This window comes from Acanthopagrus latus, chromosome 16 (assembly GCF_904848185.1).
Source record: "Acanthopagrus latus isolate v.2019 chromosome 16, fAcaLat1.1, whole genome shotgun sequence".
Taxonomy (NCBI): domain Eukaryota; kingdom Metazoa; phylum Chordata; class Actinopteri; order Spariformes; family Sparidae; genus Acanthopagrus; species Acanthopagrus latus.
Window position 1 is genome coordinate 22,292,650 of NC_051054.1, and position 18,838 is coordinate 22,311,487.

The 18,838-nt window shown below is 42.5% G+C and overlaps 2 protein-coding genes across 6 annotated transcripts in view; one reads left to right on the forward strand and one right to left on the reverse strand.

Annotated features, from left to right (window-relative positions):
* The window catches only part of LOC119034319 (CAP-Gly domain-containing linker protein 4-like), a 39,402-nt gene extending 33,639 nt beyond the window's left edge, over window positions 1-5,763 (forward strand). For 3 of the 4 annotated variants that reach the window (XM_037125189.1, XM_037125190.1, XM_037125188.1), the window contains 3 exons: window positions 2,495-2,559; window positions 2,666-2,744; window positions 3,614-5,763. In XM_037125189.1, the coding sequence (XP_036981084.1) occupies window positions 2,495-2,559; window positions 2,666-2,744; window positions 3,614-3,977 (508 nt within the window). In that variant the 3' untranslated portion in view covers window positions 3,978-5,763. The other variant, XM_037125191.1, reaches the window with a different exon arrangement.
* Window positions 5,764-12,247: 6,484 nt separating this feature from the next.
* Window positions 12,248-18,838, reverse strand: part of alk (ALK receptor tyrosine kinase) — a 322,469-nt gene continuing 315,878 nt past the window's right edge. For both annotated transcript variants that reach the window (XM_037072734.1, XM_037072733.1), the window contains exons 26-29: window positions 16,788-16,889; window positions 16,369-16,503; window positions 15,530-15,620; window positions 12,248-15,388 (exon numbers count right to left, since the gene is read on the reverse strand). In XM_037072734.1, the coding sequence (XP_036928629.1) occupies window positions 14,273-15,388; window positions 15,530-15,620; window positions 16,369-16,503; window positions 16,788-16,889 (1,444 nt within the window). In that variant the 3' untranslated portion in view covers window positions 12,248-14,272. The remainder of the gene's footprint in view (window positions 15,389-15,529; window positions 15,621-16,368; window positions 16,504-16,787; window positions 16,890-18,838) is intronic.

The window sequence follows — 18,838 nt, forward strand, 5'->3', positions numbered from 1 at the left end:
GTTTCAGAATTGTAAATGTGAAGCCTCACTTGGAAGATGTTGTGCTAGATGCTGTATAAGTAGCCGAAGGGCTCTAATGTGTGCAGTCTGTTCTCGTCCTGCACTTAACCTATTTCTTTCCTAACTAGACATATAATTACAGTCAACCTATCAGCATGCTGAACCAAAAAGCAGAACATTTTGAATTATACATATTTCACCTGGATGTGTTTTTGAATGCAGCCGTGATGCCTGTAATAATAATGTTGCCAGCAAATTATAATCTGTGTCAGCCATGACTTGAATTTAAAAAAGTGTGTTAGTTCAATGTGAGCTCAAAATGTTTATGGATTTATGAATATATTTCCTGTATTCACTGTCAAAACAATGTCATTTTGAAAGTGTTGGAGATTTTCTTGGCTTAATAACAGCATAAGGGGCTGAACTGTTGAGCTATATATCTATATATCTATAGTATCTATATTCACAAACCTATGAGTATTTTGTGTTTGTGAATCAATTCCTGCCTCAGTGCATGTGTATGTTGTGTTGGCCATTCATAAAAAAGAACAGTGCTGCAGTGGGCAATATTGGAAACCTATTTTAGAAATGTAAAACAGTCAATTAAATAAATCTACAGTTGGCACTTTGCCTGCTTTCCTTTCCTATTAATCATGCTGTTGCAGAGATTTTACACACCATTAGCTGTCTTCAGCGGGACTGTTTGTGACTGAAATACAGATGGGTTACACACTGAGGGTAGAGCCAGTTTGGTAAGGGAAACAGATTCAGATGAGCTTCTCCACACCTTGGTATACATTATTTAAGTCTTTAAAACTCTATTAAAATGATAAACATTTCTAAAAGATTCCCTCATTTGATGTTTTGATGATGATTTGGTGCAGAAAGCTTGGTAATCACTGCTCCAAAATCTCCATCAGTGTTCATCTGGGTTGAGATGTGACTGTGAAAGACAAAGTGATGAAAGTGAAAAAGATAGAAAATAAAACCTTGTACAACTGAAGTTGCCTTATACACATGTGTCTCCTATTGCTTATCGAAACATGGAGAATTATAGAAACAACATTTTACATTTCAATGTACAAGATGTAGGTCTTCTGTGACATAATAACAACTGAAATTTTATGGAGTGCCTTTAAGTGCCCTGAATCAAAACTAGTGGGTCCATCTGGATAGCTGAATTAACGTGGCCATGTTTTAGCATTGCAAGTTAAGTATTAAGTGCTTCTTTGGTGCCAAATATGCGTTATATCTGCAATTCAACATTCCCAAATTAGGTACTTAAATTTGGATGGCCTCAATGGTGGCCTTTGGATGAAGTACACAGCTGAGCCTCTTCTTCACTTCCTAGTTCTGTTTGTAAACTATTTGCCTTGCTCTGACTGATGTGCTTAGGAACCACTCCCACATGGCTCGCATGTTGACTCATGTTTAAAAGGTACATGAAGAAAGTGAGATTCAGCTCGAGGCCTTATTATTTCTGCATATCAAATTGGGTTTGCATGCACAAAAAAGTGTTGACTCAACAGATACATCAAGTGCCAAGGTGGCTATTTATTGAACTAGTTTAATCCCAGGGATCTGGAAACTCTTGTCTGATATACATATTCACAAACCACTGAATTACTCACTGCCAGACATTGTTTTGTTTTCCCTCACAGTCCCTGCAGGTGGATACAAACTAATGACCTTTTTATTGGATGGGACATCAATGCCTCAAGTGTGTGATGTGTGTAATAACTGAGTGAAATCCATTAAAGTTCAAAATGCGATAGATGTCTTTATTTTTTAAGTAGAGGGAATGTCTCCAGATTTGAGGAATAGCTGGATCAAATTAACACATCTCAGCCCTCTACCGAGGTATAATTAGTTTCTTCACCTTCCTCTGCTGCTTGTGCTCCATCTCTATGCAGATCCACCATTCAGGGAGAGTTTTCCTCTTCTCTTACCCATTGCTTCATTTTTTTAACCCACTGTTTATGTCTTCCATTCGATAAAAGATTTTCTTGCCATACCTATTCACGTCCTTTGCCTCGCCTCTGTTTTTTTCCTAATTAACACTGGGGCACATTGTGTGCTCTACCAAGCACATGGTTTGTTTCTCTATAATGGAGGAAAACAAACAGCTTTTATTATTCCCCACCTTCATTTTTGTTTCTCTAGCCCTCCACTCACAGCCCTTAGAAGTCAAGAAATCATCTTTTTCCTCTTTTACTTATTTCTCAACATTTGGCGGTCTCACTCTAATGGCTTTCAGAGCTCTAACATTATTACAGTCACATAATAAGCGGGACATGCTCTTTTTGACTTGTCAGATGGGGCCAATTCTCATCCATTTTTTTAACTTTGAATGAATATATAAAATGGGCATTCATGTATATAATTCTGTCGATGATATGAGCTGAAGTATGAGTACACTTGGTCAGAGTTTAGGATACCCAGTGTGCCTAAAGCTCTGATAACTTTTATATGTTTCATTCTTCTTTCTTCACAGGATCCATGGGTCTGTCGATTGCCTCTCAGAGTTGTCTTCCTCACGCCTCAGTCATCCTTTGAATGGTGAGATTTCTGCCTTGATTGCAACCTTTGACTAAGATATATTTGAAATGTGTCTTTGCATTTATTACTGGAGTGGGAGTACTTGACTCTTGCGATTGCTGTGCAGGCACAATCCGTCGAAGTTTCAGCACCACGTCGTCCATCGCCACCCCGAAAGAGACAAGCAGAAGAAGTCCTGTTACCAGGTGTGCCTCTCTTTTCCACCTAGCTCCCACATTTCAGCTTCATCCGAATCCCCCATAGCTGTGGCTGGCAGAATCAATACTAATAAGAAGCTGTGATGGAAAAATTCCTTTTCATTATGGGTTGATGAATTTTGAACTATTTTGTTGAATATGATTTCTTAAAGACATTTATCTAACTTGCTTCATGTGACTGATATGTTATGCAAATGCATGAACACCTAACCTCTGCCCTATATGATTGTAACAGAGTCACGAACCAGCCAAAACTCAGATAGAAAGTCGTCTTCTTGTCTTATGTTTTATGTCTGATAATTTTATGCTTTGCACAGAGTCCCAGGTCATGCGTCATGAAGTTTTAACTTTACGTCTTGTGTCGACGAGAAGCCTGTCTGATTGGGATAGTCGTATGTACGTGTGTGTGTAGCTTAATCACTGCTGGCACCGAGAGTGCTTGTCTCTTCCTCTGACCTTGTTGATATCTGTGTATAAAATTGTGAACACTCCTTTACTCGGGGCTCATTCACTCAGCTCATGAATTTGACTGTGTGGTGAGTCCATCTGCAGATGGTTGGATTAAACTTACCGAAAAGACAGATCTGACTTTACTCTTTTATTGACAGAAATTTCCACCACAAAGCAGAGGTATTAGTCAGCAAGGGTTCCTTTTTTTTTTTTTAAATGTCCATTGCATGATTGTGGTTATAATGAGAGAGTACAAGGAATTGAAGATCAATCCCTCAAACACCAAGCTGCTATAAATCTCCCACTTACATTTGAGATATTCTCTCACACTGCATACCTTTTCTCATAAATATTTCTTTGCTGCATTTTTCCCTCTGCTCCCACTCTACATTGGAAAAAAAAAACAGAAGTCGTTCCAACCCTCACCGTCGGCGCTGGAGCACCCTCAGCGGTGGTGTCAGTGTCCCGGGGAGCGCAGCAGGGTCTGGAACCTTGCCCGGCTCTGACGGACAGGTCTGCCTCCATGTTGGCATGCAGGTTCTGCTCAGCAGTGCCAACGAGATGGCATTCATCCGTTACCTGGGCACAGCAGACTTTGCCCCAGGCCTTTGGCTGGGTCTGGAACTCCGAAGCCCCAAGGGCAAGAATGATGGCTCGGTGGGCGGCCGCCATTACTTCACCTGTCGACCCGGCCATGGCGTGCTGGTGCGTCCCAGCCGCGTCACCTATCGTGGAATCAATGGTTCTCGCCTTGTGAATGAAAACAGCTGAGAACTGTGTGATCTCTTTTTACTTGGTTGTGGTCTATTCAAAGCAAATGTTTTGAGTTTAAACTTCCTGTTCTTTTTTGTATTGCATATTATTTTCTCATTCATATAGTTGGTCCCTTGCGCTCTGGGGTGAGAAACCCCAATAAAACCACAGAAATAGTTCAGTTTTAAACTACTAGATTTAGTTTTTGGAAAAATTTAGAAGGCAAAGAAAAGCACTTTACAGAAGTAACTTTAAATTCTTTTAGAAATTGTCTTCAAGGGGAAAAGTCTTAAAAGGACATAAAACGCTGCACTACTTTTAATGTGATTGCACTGACAAACAATAGATAGATGAGATAAGATAAACTGGAGGGTATGGATGTGCACACATGAAAATTTATATACCTGAGGCTAATTTTGATCAAGTCAAATAGATTTGTATCAGATAATTTAGAAGGTAACCCTCTAACCAAAAGTGTGCATGTGTTTGTGATTATATGCGCGTGTGCATGTGTGTATTGATTAAGAGCACTTTGAAATAAGAGAGATTGATTGACTGATTCTTCCAGGGTCATCACAGGGCTTACAGACAGTTGATGAAAGTTGAGTCAAATCTTTAAGTCATTGTGAAAAAAAAGGAATAAAATCAGCCTCCATCAGAATCTAACGGCATCAACAGAGGCTGTTTCCTCTGACCTACACCAGTGTCTGCCACATGCTATGTATTAAACCTACATGGTTAATGATGTTTATTTTATGCAGTAGAAATCCTACCTAAACTCTGTTATGTTTAGCAGCAGTATGCTTGTACCAAGTACACAGTCTATGAAGTAGCACATAGCAGGTTCCCTTTATAAATCTATGAAGTTAAGATGACTGGGTCGAGTGTGGGGACTCTGATCAGAGCAGTCTCTATGATTTGACATTTCAAATTTTTACAACCTAATTTGGAAAAAAAAATGTGTCCTGTAGATTGAAATGGCAACTGTAGTATCAGACCTGGCAGCTTTTCATTACTGTATGGTATCATTACATGGATATTGAAGACCACATTTCAGAGCATTGGACGAGGCTCGACTCTTAATTAAAGCAACTTGACAGAGGAAATATGCAATCTGCCAGAAGTTTCAGACATAGTTTGCTATTTGATTAAAGTCGTCTGGCCAACTCGGCAGAGAACAAGCCATTGATTGTGCATGCGGAAAACAGGCTTGCTATTCAGTAAAACACTCATGTACCAACCAATTAGGGCGTGTAGGCCACAACAGTAGCCGTAGAATCTCGAATGGCCTTCTCTCATTGATCTGTCTGGTCAGGCCCCCTGTGATTGAAAAGCAGTGGTGGTCAGAGCCCAAGGTTGTCCAAAATATCCACCCAGCTAACAGATTAAACAAGTAAGGGTTTTTAAAAGCTTTCCACATTCTTATTAAACCTTTGAAGCAACGCTTTCTTCCTAAAAAATAGCTTCTCATTTGCATTAAGTCCATCTCTGTGATAATTTCTGTGGCATTTGTAAGTGTTCCACATTTCAAATATTCTCTTTAGATAAACTCTTATATTTTGTTGTATCTGCAGTCCCGGTTGTTTTACAGCAGGAATGGTTTCAAAGTCCACTGATCGATATGAAAGTGTTACGGCGCGTGTTCTTGTGGGAAATAGATGGTGTTTTGTTTTTTTCATGGCATTCCTGAGATGTACATTTGAAGTGTATGTGTGTGAGAGAAGGATTTGGGCCGATGCATTTACATGTTGTGCAAAAAATAACCGCATTTGTAAAATAAATAAAGTATTCTATTCTAATCTGATGTCTCTTTTGTTTTTTTCTTTGGCTCTGCGCCTTTATAAAGTGTGGTTACACGATTAAAAAAAGAGCTTTGCTTGACGTTCCTGGACCGTTCACAAAGTGCAGAAGAGAGTTGTCTTTGGGGACTAAAAATGAAATTGCACTAGCACTTTGAAATGGTTACACGTCTGTTCACTTACCATCTGATTCCACTGGGGCTCATCTCAGCCAAAGCTGAAAAAGCCTGCTGCTGAAGTGGCATTGTTTGCTCACTGCCAGGCTGGGCACACAAAATCAAATTTGAGTGTGGCTGACATACTCTATTGTGCCATGATTTTAGAATAAATAGAGGTTTGAATGGTTGCTTTAAATTCTTTTTTAGGCTTGTATGTACTTATTTTTGTGGCACAAACAGGAGAAACAAAACCAAGGGAAAGGACAGCAGCGTTTGCCTGTCCAGGCTACTGACTGAGATATGAAATTAAACGGTTAAGGATGTACAGAAAACTGCTGTCTCTCTACTAATATTAAAAAAGTAATTTCAGCAAGTTTGAGCAAGAATATCAGACATTCAAACAAAAGAGCTGTTGGAGCTGCAGACCATTCATAATGCTGACCATCATACCATCACTAACATGAAAAACATTATTGTTACAAGATCTATAAACTCCACAAACACCTCAAACATCATTTATGAAAAAGAATAGCATCCAAAGAGAAATCATCTGTGTTTGATGCATGGGAACATTTTCCATAGCACACTCTGTCATTAAAAACAACTAAACTCACTCCTGGTTCTTATATTTCCTCTCTGATTTGATACATATTGCAGAGTGAGGTCCATTGTAGAGCTTTCTCCAACATTCTGTGATGTTTTTCCAGCACTCTGTCTCCAATTTGTCAAACTTTGGACTGTTAAACTGGAGAATGAAGAGTCTTAGTGTAAGGGATGGAAAGTCCTGCTTGTCTGGGAGAAGGAATGTCCTTTTAAAGAGTTATAGCAGAACCTTAATGCAGGGTATATGCCATCTTCATGTCGAGTCAGAGTTGAAGAGACGGGCCTATAGACTCAAGAGAAGGCTTCTCTGGCAGAGGTCTCTGATCACTGCAAAGTCTGTTTAGACTACCTCAAAGTCCACATTCAGGAGGAGCAGAATAGATCTCGTCCTGTTTGTGGAACAGTGGGCCAACACTTGCAGGGGTGCCGAGGGTCTCGGGTTGTTCGCAAATGCAGCTTACATCTCACAGTTTTGGATTTGGAGAAGACCCCAGTGTGTGTTATCAAGATCTTAACCTGCAGTTCAGAGAGGGTCCTCATGTTGTTTTTTTTCTGCAATCCACGGTGCACATCTTAGTGTTAAGTGTTGGAGGCGCTGACCCTCAGTTTAAACTCTGAGGCCATTTTAGTCCAGAGAAAGTGATGGATTGCCCCATGCAGGGAGCCATTTGTTGCTAAAAGAGAAACAGTTGTTATATCTCTGGCTCCTGCTCATGAGTAATCAGAGAGATTTTTGAGTTGAGTTTTGGTTTCATCGGTTCTCTCTTGTGGTTTAGGTAGCATGTTGCAGGGACAGATGGTAGCAGAAGACAGCCAGACATTTTTTAGCTCTGTGGCATAGAAGAACTATGATAAACAAGAGTGTTTTTAACTGCTTATTTTAATAGGAACATTTGATTGCAGTATATCAAAGATGCACTTTAACCCAAACAGTAAAGGACTAACACAGGGAGACCAACAGCAAGGTCCAGCTGCACATCTAGCTGCCAGTGACAGTCTGCAGTCTGAACCCCTGAGGTCATGACTGAGACAGAGTCCTCAGTGAACTCAACACTTTAGGATGGTGGCCTGACATGACCTGCGGTCAAGTGTCAGTACTTGAAGAGTTGGAATATAGGCTCAAAAATGAACTTTTCTTACAAATAGGACCTTTTGAAGGTGGTGTTGTGCCGTTCAACATTAAGATGAGAGGCGTCTTTAAAATTTTTTTTTTTGCATTAGATTGTACATCAGAGGGCCCTGGTGGAACACAGCGACGCTCCTGAACTCAGACGCTCTGCATGCTGATCCTGCCGTTTTGAAAATCATAGCAGGACAAAAACTATGATCTCTTAAACTTGAAGCAGCTTTTGAAAAACTGAATCAAACCTCCCTGTGACACTATTCTGCAGTTTGACTCCAAACCTCTGTACCTTGTATTTAAATAGATTTTTTTTATCAGTATTACAAAGTAAGATAAAGGCTAAACCTGAAACACAGCTCAGACATACTGTATCACAGTGTGGTAAGTGCTTAGTTGCACCATCAGCACTTTGGAGCTGATCCCCGATGGGAGACGAATGATCTCTGTGAGTCTATGAAGCCAGACTCCAGTCTGCTTTTTAACATGATGGAGAGCTGCGCTGGCACAGCTGGCACCCAAGGAATACAGTTTGCTATCGCTAGCAAATATGTGCTGGCGGCGGCACAAGCCTCTACATTTAGACATGTTTACAATACAGGGATAATCCTGCTGGGGTCCCCATTCACCCTGTCACGGCTTATGTGCAATAATGACCAGCTCACTGTACCAAATCCTGCTTATTACACCACTACTGCACCAAAGTGGACTGTAATGATTTGACAAAGAATATTGACTTGGAATTATTATAATGTTAATTACTTACAGAATCTCTAAAATCTGAACTCATGTTAAGATGCCGGCAGCCTCTAATCCCAGGGTGTTCACTTCAAACTACCAGGGGTCCGCTGACCAGCTTGTTCTATGCTACTGTGAGAAAAATGAACTCCAGCGTTCTGTCTTCCCCTCTTGTCTCCTCCACCCTCCAGTGTTCTGCTCTGAATGTTTAGCGGAGTAATGTGGCTTGAGGCTTAATCTGTTTGGCACAGCGGTGGGAAGTGTTCTGCGGCTCCAGAGGAAGCTGATCGTAATCAGATAAATTGTTTCCAGCGATGTCGCTCTGTGGTTAAGTTGCATTGTGGGTAATGTAGGCACTAGTTTTTTTGAAAAATGAAGACGAATGTAAAACAGTACAACAGGCATCATCACCGGTTCTGCTGTATTGATTTGTTTCCAAGCTGTCCATAATAGATAGATGGTAGACTAATTCTAGACCTGATGCCTACATTATCCACAATGCACCCCAGCCACTTGAGTGACATCATTGGAAGCAGTTTTTCAGATTACATGCAGCTTTCTTTGGAGCCACAAAAGGCTCTAGCCTACTTTATTCACATGCAGTAGTACCCCTCAAGACATGTTAACACACTTACTGTATATGACTACAATTGGTGGAGTTCCCTTTTCAGTGCCCCGGCAGCCTAATGGTTAAGGCACATTTCACATAAATGGAAATGTCCTTGGTTCCATCACAGCCTTTGTTCCCTTTGTCCCTCTCTCTCCACATGTTTCCTGTCTCTCTACACTGCCGACTGTCAAATAAAAGAGAGTAAAAATGTAATCATGGTCCTCCAGGTCAGCATTTATTTTAGGTTAGGGAGGCATTTTGGTGTCAGGAGCGCTGCACTAACTCAGAGAGCTGTTAGTCTTAGCTTAGATATTTTATGTTGCCCAGTTTGGTGCAGCTTTCAAAGGCAAATCCTGGTATTTTTCACACAGGGTTGTATTCTCAGAACTGTAGCCATTTAGGCCATGAGTCACAGTAACTATGCACTCACTGTCTCCACTTCAGAGATTCCGGAAAAAGAAACTTTGGCAAAACATCATATATCAAGGCCAAAGCCTCCTGCATTTCCACAAGCATGATTTTTTGCAAAAAATCACTCACAGCTCTTCTCTCTTGATTTCACAGATATTAGGCCCATGATTAGCCATTTCTGCAAAACTGCAGAGTGAAGCGAGGCTAGCTTTCTCTGGTATCTCATTATAGCCGAGGTGCAAAGTGATAATGACCCACAGAACAGCCACAATTATGAGACCAGGTTGAAAAATACTCACATTTCACTTTAAATGTGAATTAGCGAATCATGTTATGCTCAGTTGCCGCAATCGTGGTTAGAAAATGAAATGATTAGTCTGCAATAAACGACTGGGTAAAAATCAATAAGGTATTTGTGAGCTGGATGTAACAATAACGTCCTAAGTGTCTATGAGTTTAAGACCCCTGCTCTTATATAATAACCACTCATCTGAGCTTAAAGAATAAATGTATCGGCACTAGTATTTCACCCTTCTGTGATGATGTTGTGAGTGAGCTGTATGTCTTCCTGCTCCCACCTGCAGAGTTGGTATTCAGGACTTGTGTTTGATTTGTTAAATACACTGCTGAGTTTGGCTCCTCTGTTAAGTGGTTGCTTTAACAAGCAGGGTTAAACTAAGAGGAGCTAGTTTAAAGAACAACACACGTAACTATTGGCATGACACCAGAAACAGACATTCGACTATGAACAGTGGAGCTCGGGCAGAGTGACGGGTTTCAGTGTCCCTGCAGGTTCCGGTGTGACGTCTGGTGTAAGGGTTTGTGGCAGCAGTGGAAATGGACGGAGTCCGTTATCCGGAAACATAATTCTTGGACTGCCACGCTTCTTGGAACTTCTGTCAGACCGAGCTTGAGTGAAAACCAGTCTGGCATCTTTATAAGCACCGCTTGACTTTCTCAGTGGCGTCCGTAGAGACTTGTACTCTTCTTGACCTTTTGTTTCCCCGTTTTCAGCTCTCCTACACTCTCTTAAAGAAGTTAGGGCTCTCACTGAGCCGTGACACAAACAGTTTTGAGAGAAGTGATGACAGCACATGATAAATTCAACAAACTCAGTAGTAAACAATAATCTCCAGAGTATTAACACACAAACTGAGTGAAACCTGCCATAGAGATAGATAAAACATCTGGACCTGTTTGTGGATAGTAGATTGTTGATGAAGACACTATGCATGCTCTGTACATTTGAACTTTTGGGCTCTCATTCCTAATATGGATTTTTTTTTTTTAATGAATATTCTATTGACAATTTTCCCTTTTGACTAGTCATATTATTTTGTGACAATGACCTGGGACAGCTGACTGGTGCAGAAATATCCACTTATAGAAGCTAAGAGCATAATATGCTACCACTACTAACAGGTGACAGAACCTACCTGCAGTTTTGAGAAGCTGCAGCACAATAGAGGTGTTTAAAAAAGTAAATCTAGGTAATAGAGTTAGGTAACTTCTGAGGATGTCAAAATAAAACACTGACTGACAAATGTGAGGAGTTCAGAGTACCTGAGGTAATGCCCGTGCAGGGTTTGATGCGATGAACTACGTGTCTGTAACTCGGCGGAACATTTATCTTTTCAGAGTTATCAGCATGTCAGTAGAATTTGTGTCAAGCTAAATCAGCAGGATTAGTCACTTTATCAGGTGGTTTATCCTTCTTCTTATCCTTTTTTTTTTCTCTTTTCTGAGAACCTCTTTATACCATGGATGAATTTTCCACCCAAAAGAATAGATAGGAGAGGTCCAGGTCATTAATGATGAGTAGAGCTGCTTTTCATGCAGTCCTGCTCTATAATCGAACACATTTTCTGTTTGTGTAACACAGAGTCTGTAAAAAGTGCCCTTATTTTCTTTTTCTATGCATGAATGATTAGTCCATTAGGAATGTAAAACTGCAAATGAGGATGTCGGGGAGACTCAGACCATTGTTTCCTTTTCAGTCATCCCGCAGCTGTCTGCTGATTGGATTTCGTGTGACAGCTGATGGATCTAAATGACACGCTGAAACTTGACTGATCTGACATAGCGTCATGGTAAAGTGTGAAGTTTATTGGTGCTTGATGTTTTAATGAGCCTCACCTCTCAAGTCCTTTACCACCAAGCTTTCACCAGTAGCACTTTGTGTCAACAATTAAGCTGCCAGTAACATGTAAAGTCACTGCTGTCAGACTCGATGTCCTAAAATAAAGATTTGATCTTGCTCGGACAGTTTTCAGTAAACTTGCTCGAACAGCTTTAGAATGGGTAACATCACCAGTGTTAGCTTGCCAGTTTCGGTGACTTTCGTTTTTAGAACTGGAAACAAACTGACTTTTTTCATGCTCTCAGTTTCTTTATAAACCTCAGGTAACTGTTTGCCTCTGCTGTTGTTTCGTTACCTATAAAAGCTGACTTTGTCCAAAGTTATTGCTTCATCCAGCAGACCTCTGCCAGACCAACATAATGTCAGTAAAACTGTCCCTGGTTCTTTGTTGGGAAAACAACAGCAGAGTGAAACAAACTTAACGTACTCGCTATTTGAGAGTATCAGGTGGAATTGTGGAAGCCTTTGCTGTACGCTTGGTGTGAAGTCATGTCAGAGCCTTCAGAGCCGACCGTGTGTCCAGAGGAGTGCGTTTACCCTGATAATTCTCATGAATCAATGGAAATCCTCTCCCCCCTCTCAACACGGCGACAGAGAATGGAAAATATAAAAGCAATCGCCCAAATATAATGTAATAAACAGACCAACCTGAGTGAATCACAGTAAACTGGCCATGCAGGAGACAGACAAGCACTAAAAACAGTTATTATATAGTAATTTATTAATTTTGGCGAATGTCTTTTGAAGGGCAATTTACAGCTTTTACCAGAGCCATAGAACAATACTTTGTAATTACAACATTTACAGGTGCAGTTAGGTTCGTCTTTTTACATCAAACGATGGCGATGAGGGAACACAGAATGAATGCATCGAACACAGGTACTGGAGACAAAGCAAAATACTTTTCATTGGTCAATATTTTTCGCTCATTGACTTGGCCTACAGGAATGCATTTGTCTTCATCAGTCAGGGAGTGTCATGACATCACATGACAGCTCATCAGTGCTTTAGAGCAGAGGGACTGACAGGATTGCCAAATACAGTCAAGCAAAAGCATCGGAAAACTGACGCACATCGTCGTCATTCACGTAAATATCAACACCGCCGCGGCAATGGCATCATCTGATAGATATACTGTTTGTAACTGTCCTTAAACTTAAAAAAAAAAAGCAGACTTTGAACACAGACGCGTGTGTGTGTGTCAATGAGCAGAGTCAAACTGGTCGTTCGTTCACACGTAGAGCAAAATCCGTTTGCATTCAAACTTTTCACTCAGACTCATTTGTATTCCACAACACTCATCCTATAATAGAAAAGATAAAATATGCAAATTTAGGAACGTAGAGTGCTTCGAGATAGCAATTTGAAGGTTAAGATTGATTCAGCAATATCCACTGTTTCTATATCCAGATAAAAAAAAAAAAGAAGGGAAAGAAACTTTTTTTTTTTAACAAGAAATGAATTAATAATGGGTTACTGAAAAAGCTGTAAGTAAAGAAAAGCCTCAGCTCCACTGTCTCAAAGCACTCTTTCAACAGAATAAAGTTGTTAACAAAAGGAGAGCAGCGATTTCAATAGTACCAGAGGCAACGACTTGTTACAAATCTTCAGCAATAGTAAAAAGCTGAACTCTGAAATGTTGCTGAGGCTGGCTTGTCTTTAATCTCTTCCATTCTTTTGTCAAACCTGCTGCCGCGCTCTACGTCTCTCCACCTGAAAGGCCATTGTAAAGGACGCAGCTGATTTTCTGTATCAGTGTTTTTAACCCGCTGAGGATATTTAAAGTTGACTTCTTGGGTGGATTGTCAATCTCTCCTTTTTTGCTTTTCTTTTTTTTTTTTTCTTGCTCTTAACATATTACCTAAGTAAATTCCTGCAGTTCAACAAAAACCTCAGCTGATGCAAAATGAATTTGTTTGGATTTGAAGCATGTTCATGAATAATTTATAGAGCCACTTCCAAATAATAAATAAACAAATGAATAAATAAACAAGCAGGCAAGCAAACACCAACAAACACATTTTCCCAGTATTTTTTTTGTATAAATGTCTCTGGTAATCCAGCGTCCAATTTTGTGATACTCTTGAAAAATAGTCTGATACAAGTCATGTACCGCACTGTTGTTTTCCCAAAAGGATGTGGATCAGGAGCAGTGTGTGGATTCTGCAGGAGAACTGACGCATGTAGCTGGCAGCTGAGGACAACTGTGCAGTTGTTGCAGTCGAATGGGTCACCAGAGTTTGTGACTGAAAGTCTGGCAAAATATAGAGATTTGAATCCTCCCCACAGTCCCTTCTCATAGACAAGAGACGTCATCAGCCGTCAATGAACACACCACTGTGTGCCCTTATCTCTCCGTCTGATTATTTCTCGGTATTCTCACTCAGTCACGATCCCTCCAGCGTTGAAAAAATACATCTTTTAAACTCTTAAAATTAGTCTTTACTCTACATTTTGCCTCCCAAAGCTTTTTTTAGTTATCTGATGTGCTTGAGCGTCCATTGGGGATTTAACCACACCTCCAGGGTTCTCATGGGAAAAGCCTGATGGACTCATCCAGCTGTGTTTCAGTGAGATGGGTTCTTACTGAACTGGAGGAAGAAACCAAAATGGTGGGAGGGTGCGGGTGGTGTAAAACGGTTTCTGTCCTGACACAGTGTTTCCTGCTATGTGTCCTGAACACAGTCTCCAAAGACAGGGCCGGCGATAAAGACCAGCGGTGCAGGTATTTGGGCTAAAGCACGGTGGCGTTGTGGCCCTCCATCCTGGGCAGCCTGGGGTCCTGTACTGTTCCCATGGTGACCAGCAGTGGACGGCTGTCCTCGGACAGAACTGACCGACCCATGGACACTGATGTGGGAATAGGGGGCCCTCTCTGGTGGGCTGCTGAGGAGGGAATGGAGGTGCCCTGCTGGGGTAGAGGGGGTGGGGGAGGGGGGTTGGGGTTACCGTGGGCGGCCTCCAGTGGCATGCCTTGCTCCTGGTAGCCGTAGCCGATGTTCCCACAGGGGAATCGTCTCAGTCTGTAGAGGGGAACTGGGGGCAATGCGGCTGAATCTAAAAGCAGAGGTGACGGAGCAGCAGGAGGCGGGGGTGGGGGTAACAGAGGTCTGCAGAGACCCTGCTGCTGCTGCTGATGGTGTAGCAGCTGGAGTTGGTGCTGCTGCTGGAGCTGATGCTGGAACTGCTTGTGCTGGTGCTGGTGCTGGAGGCCCAGCGCTCCTGCCACCTCAGCCACAGTCCGGCCCACGTGCTCCTGCCCCTCCCCAGGCACCCTGCCACTGCTCCCCCCTGCGCCCCCCACCCCCACCTGCCTCTGTTGCTGCTGCTGTTGCTGCTGCTGCTGCTTCCTCTGCTGTAGGAACCACGAGCCGTACGTCGGGTTCCAGAGGCTGGTGCTCTTCCCGTTGTGGCCCTCCTTCTCTGGCGGGTGGCCTTGGGTGAACGCCAGGTTGATGTGGCCCCCTTCGGGGTTGGGCTGGGTGGTGACATGAGGTCCCTTGGCAGTGAGTGTGGAGGTGGCCGTGGAGGTGATGGTGTTAGTTGTTGTCATGGTGATGGAGGTCTGTGTGTGAGGCTGCTGGTGCTGGTGGAGGTATGGCTGGGGCTGAGCCGGCATCTGTGCTTTGGCCTCCGATGCTGTGCTGGTCACAACAGTGTGCTCCCCACCTCTCCGACTCTCCTCTGAAGGGTAGGATGGAGGCGGCTGTGGAGCCTCCCCATCAGGCACCTGGGCATTCACCAGCACGGTTGGAGCAGAGGGGTCGTCAGGGCGCATGGGCACACGCTCCTCCTCCTCAGGCACGGGGCCATACTCTATAGGCAGGGGCACGGTCACCACATCAGGGTCCTGCAATGGGGTCAAGAGATCGGATATATTTTTTCACTGCAATTCATGTTAGTTCAGTTCACTTTTTCTTTTTTTTAATCACCCAGCCCTAATTCTTGTTTACATCACAGTCACAGACCCACAGTGTGCTGTGTTAGTTACCTGTAAGCAGTAGTCAATCCTCTCCAGGATGGTTGAGAAGTTAGGCCTGTCCTCAGGTTGATGCTGCCAACTCTGAGTCATTATACGGTACCTAACATTACAAATGAATGGGGAGACACACAAAAACCCAGAGGCTAATGAAAACATTTCCTGGCACTCCATGCAGATGTCCACGCAGAGAAAACAAACAGGAAACAGTGGCTGACCAGCGCCACCTCTCCCGCTGATTTAACAAAAGCCGGGCTGAACTCTTTTGACAAAACACTTTTCATATTTGTTCTGATGGCTTCGGGCAGAATGAAAGCGTAATCTCCCACCGCTTTGAATGATTGTCTTAAATGGCTGAGGCAGAAAACAGGAGAAACTAACAGTGAAGTTCAATTCCGAGATGCGGTTATAATTGCTGAGCTGATTCCGACTGCAGCTGCTGCTTTCATTAATCAAGGAATCCTATTGTGAGACTGATGCACAAAGAACACCGCAGGGCCTTGTGTGTTTCTTTTTCGCAAGGAGTGCGTAAGGTCAGTTGCTAAAGGTGAATGTAAACAAAGAGTATTCTGCAATGCTATGGCAGGGTGAAGGATAAAACTGCAGAATCAGAGAGAGTGTATGTGTGTGTGTCTGCCAATATATGTTTTATTATTGAGACAGCATGAGAGGTAGACAGAAAAGTGAGTGAAAAAACTGGAAATAATTTTTAAGCTCTCTATCAGCTCCCACTGACTTCTTCCAAACTGGGAGGCAAACATGAAAGGAAACTGTTGATGTGATTTATTTTTTTTTTCTAATCTGTCATTTTTCCGGGCATATGACGAGCATGGGTCCGATTCTGCACTTACACAGGCCCAGGGCAGTTTTTAGGCGGGTCCATCCTTCCGCCGTTGGTTACAAACTCCAGCACCTCCTGGTTACTGCGACTTGGATACGGCATGTAGCCCAGTGAGAAAATCTCCCACAGCAGAACCCCAAACGACCTGAGAAAGGCGGATGATGAGAGGGCAGTTACAGACGGCTGGACTGAGAACAGTCAAGTCACAAATTATAAGCATCATCGGCGCTGAGGCTGTAAAGGAAAAAGAACGAGACGGAGACGAGACCAGGAATAGAAAACACGTTGCTGGGGATCAGAGTGGCTGAAGGACGGAGGGGAGAAAGCAGGCAGGTTGTGACAGCAGGTGTACGAGTTTGAAATGCAGGAGGAGAAGTCGTAGAGGGGAGCGAGCTGAGGCTGGTTAAAGATGCGGGGACCGATTCTCACCATGTGTCCGTTTTAGATGTGAAGATGCCCTCCATGAAGGCTTCAGGTGGCATCCACTTCACCGGCAGCATGGCACGCCCACCCTTCCTGTAATAACTTGCCCTACACACACACACACACACACACACACACACACACACACACACACAAACACACACAAACACACACATTAACAAGATCCTATCTCATTAGGTGTTGCAGCTAAATCCGAGTAGTCCTTGTTTAATGACCTGGAAGAATTCATGCAAATGATTTGCTTTTGCTTGAAGGCGAGAACAAGCCTTTTAAAAAGCAGCAGTAGCTGTCACAGACTGCTTGCTGATTTTCAATAGTAGCATGTATTACTGCATGTAATAATAGTAATACTGTTTTTTGTTCAACTGCTAATAATAAAAAACGTTGGTTTGTGTTGCACAATGAACACCAGCATTGAAGTCGCCATGGCAACACTACTGCACACGAAAGCAGAGGAAGGAAAAAAAATAAAATAAATTCAAACATTTGGCAATTAGTTTTCTGTTTGTCAGTGGTTTTATCAGCACTCTGATCCAATCGCATTTTCAGCGTCCTAACACGTTGGTGTGAGAGACCCTCTAAGAACTCCTTATCTTAGGAGAGGAACGGGGGAGATGTTTTGCCGGGTCGAGCCTCGCCTCAGCCGTTTTTAATCCTGTCTGGTGTTTGCCGTCGGTAGAGAAAAGATCTGACGTGTGCCTTATCTGATTGTTGGCGCTGATAGAGGTCACTGCCCGGTTCGTCTCACCCTGCTCGAGGCACATGGCCGTCATGGCGTCCGCACGGAAAAATGGACACACATTTAGATCTGAGTTAAGTGGTGGCAGCTGTGTTCGGCTGGGAAAAAACATCTCTCTGGCATCGTTCACTATTGCAGAGTAAATCTGTTCGCCCCAAGTGATTTTGTCATAAATATGACACTTTTTCTCTCTAGCAGTAAACAATGCATGTGCTTCATGATAAATAGGACTGCAATAGCCTGGAGACACATTAGTGACTGGAAGGTTGCCAGTTCAAATTCCTGGGAAAGTGACGGAGTAGCAGGAACACTTTCTTTCTTTCTGCCTTTGGGAAAGTAAGCGAAACACCAACTTCTCTGCTGGAGCTGGACATGGCTGCGCAGGAAAGGGCTGTAATTACAGCGGGCAGCTCCCAGGTGTGAATGTGAAGCAAGATGGAAAAAAAGAGCACTGTGCTCAGCTGGTGTTCCCTGGACAAATAAAATAAAATAAAAAAAGCACAGAGAAAAGAACCGAGTGGCAAACACCAAAAAAGGGTAGCAAAGAAGAAAACAGACAGTTGCAGCTTGGATAAAATATGGGATGACAAGAATATCTTTGTATTAGATTCTGACTTCATCACTTTAATGTTGAATCTGTTCATGGCTGTTTAACTACGATACAGTATATGGTTGATCTGCTGGTTGCTCAACAAACCTTTATATTAATGTAGTGTATTGCAGCATCATTTATTTGTCAAGATGATTTTGTATAATTACAATAAATATGCCAATTAACTAGTAACTAAAGTTGTCAGGTAATGTAGGATCCTCTGAACTGCACTGCAGAAGAAGTTTAAAGTATCAGAAAATAGAAATACTCAAATAAAGTAGAGTATTATTGCCTAAAACTGCATTTATGTCCAGTACTGAGTTAACGTACTTGGTTGTTTTCTGCCACTGGGTATAAAATGCATAGTCTGAGCTGAGCCTCAGCTTCTTGACTGCACCAGGTGAGAAACAAAACGACTTTACAGTATTTGTCACTTGATTAAACAGTGTTGCTGATTTAATATTTACTACACTGTAAATTCAAACTTTAAGCTTGCAAGAATAACAGACAACCGCGTCTCCTACGGTATCGACTTGAGGCAAATAACTCGGGCCAGGGCTCATTATCTGGTCAAGCTCCGAGCTACAGCTGTGCATCTTCGGGGGAGCAGTAAGCAGAGGTGAATATAGATGATGTGCTGTCAGATATCATGGCTCAAAGGGAAACATATACTTAGCAAACTATTGGCATAAGATGTTAGCCCTG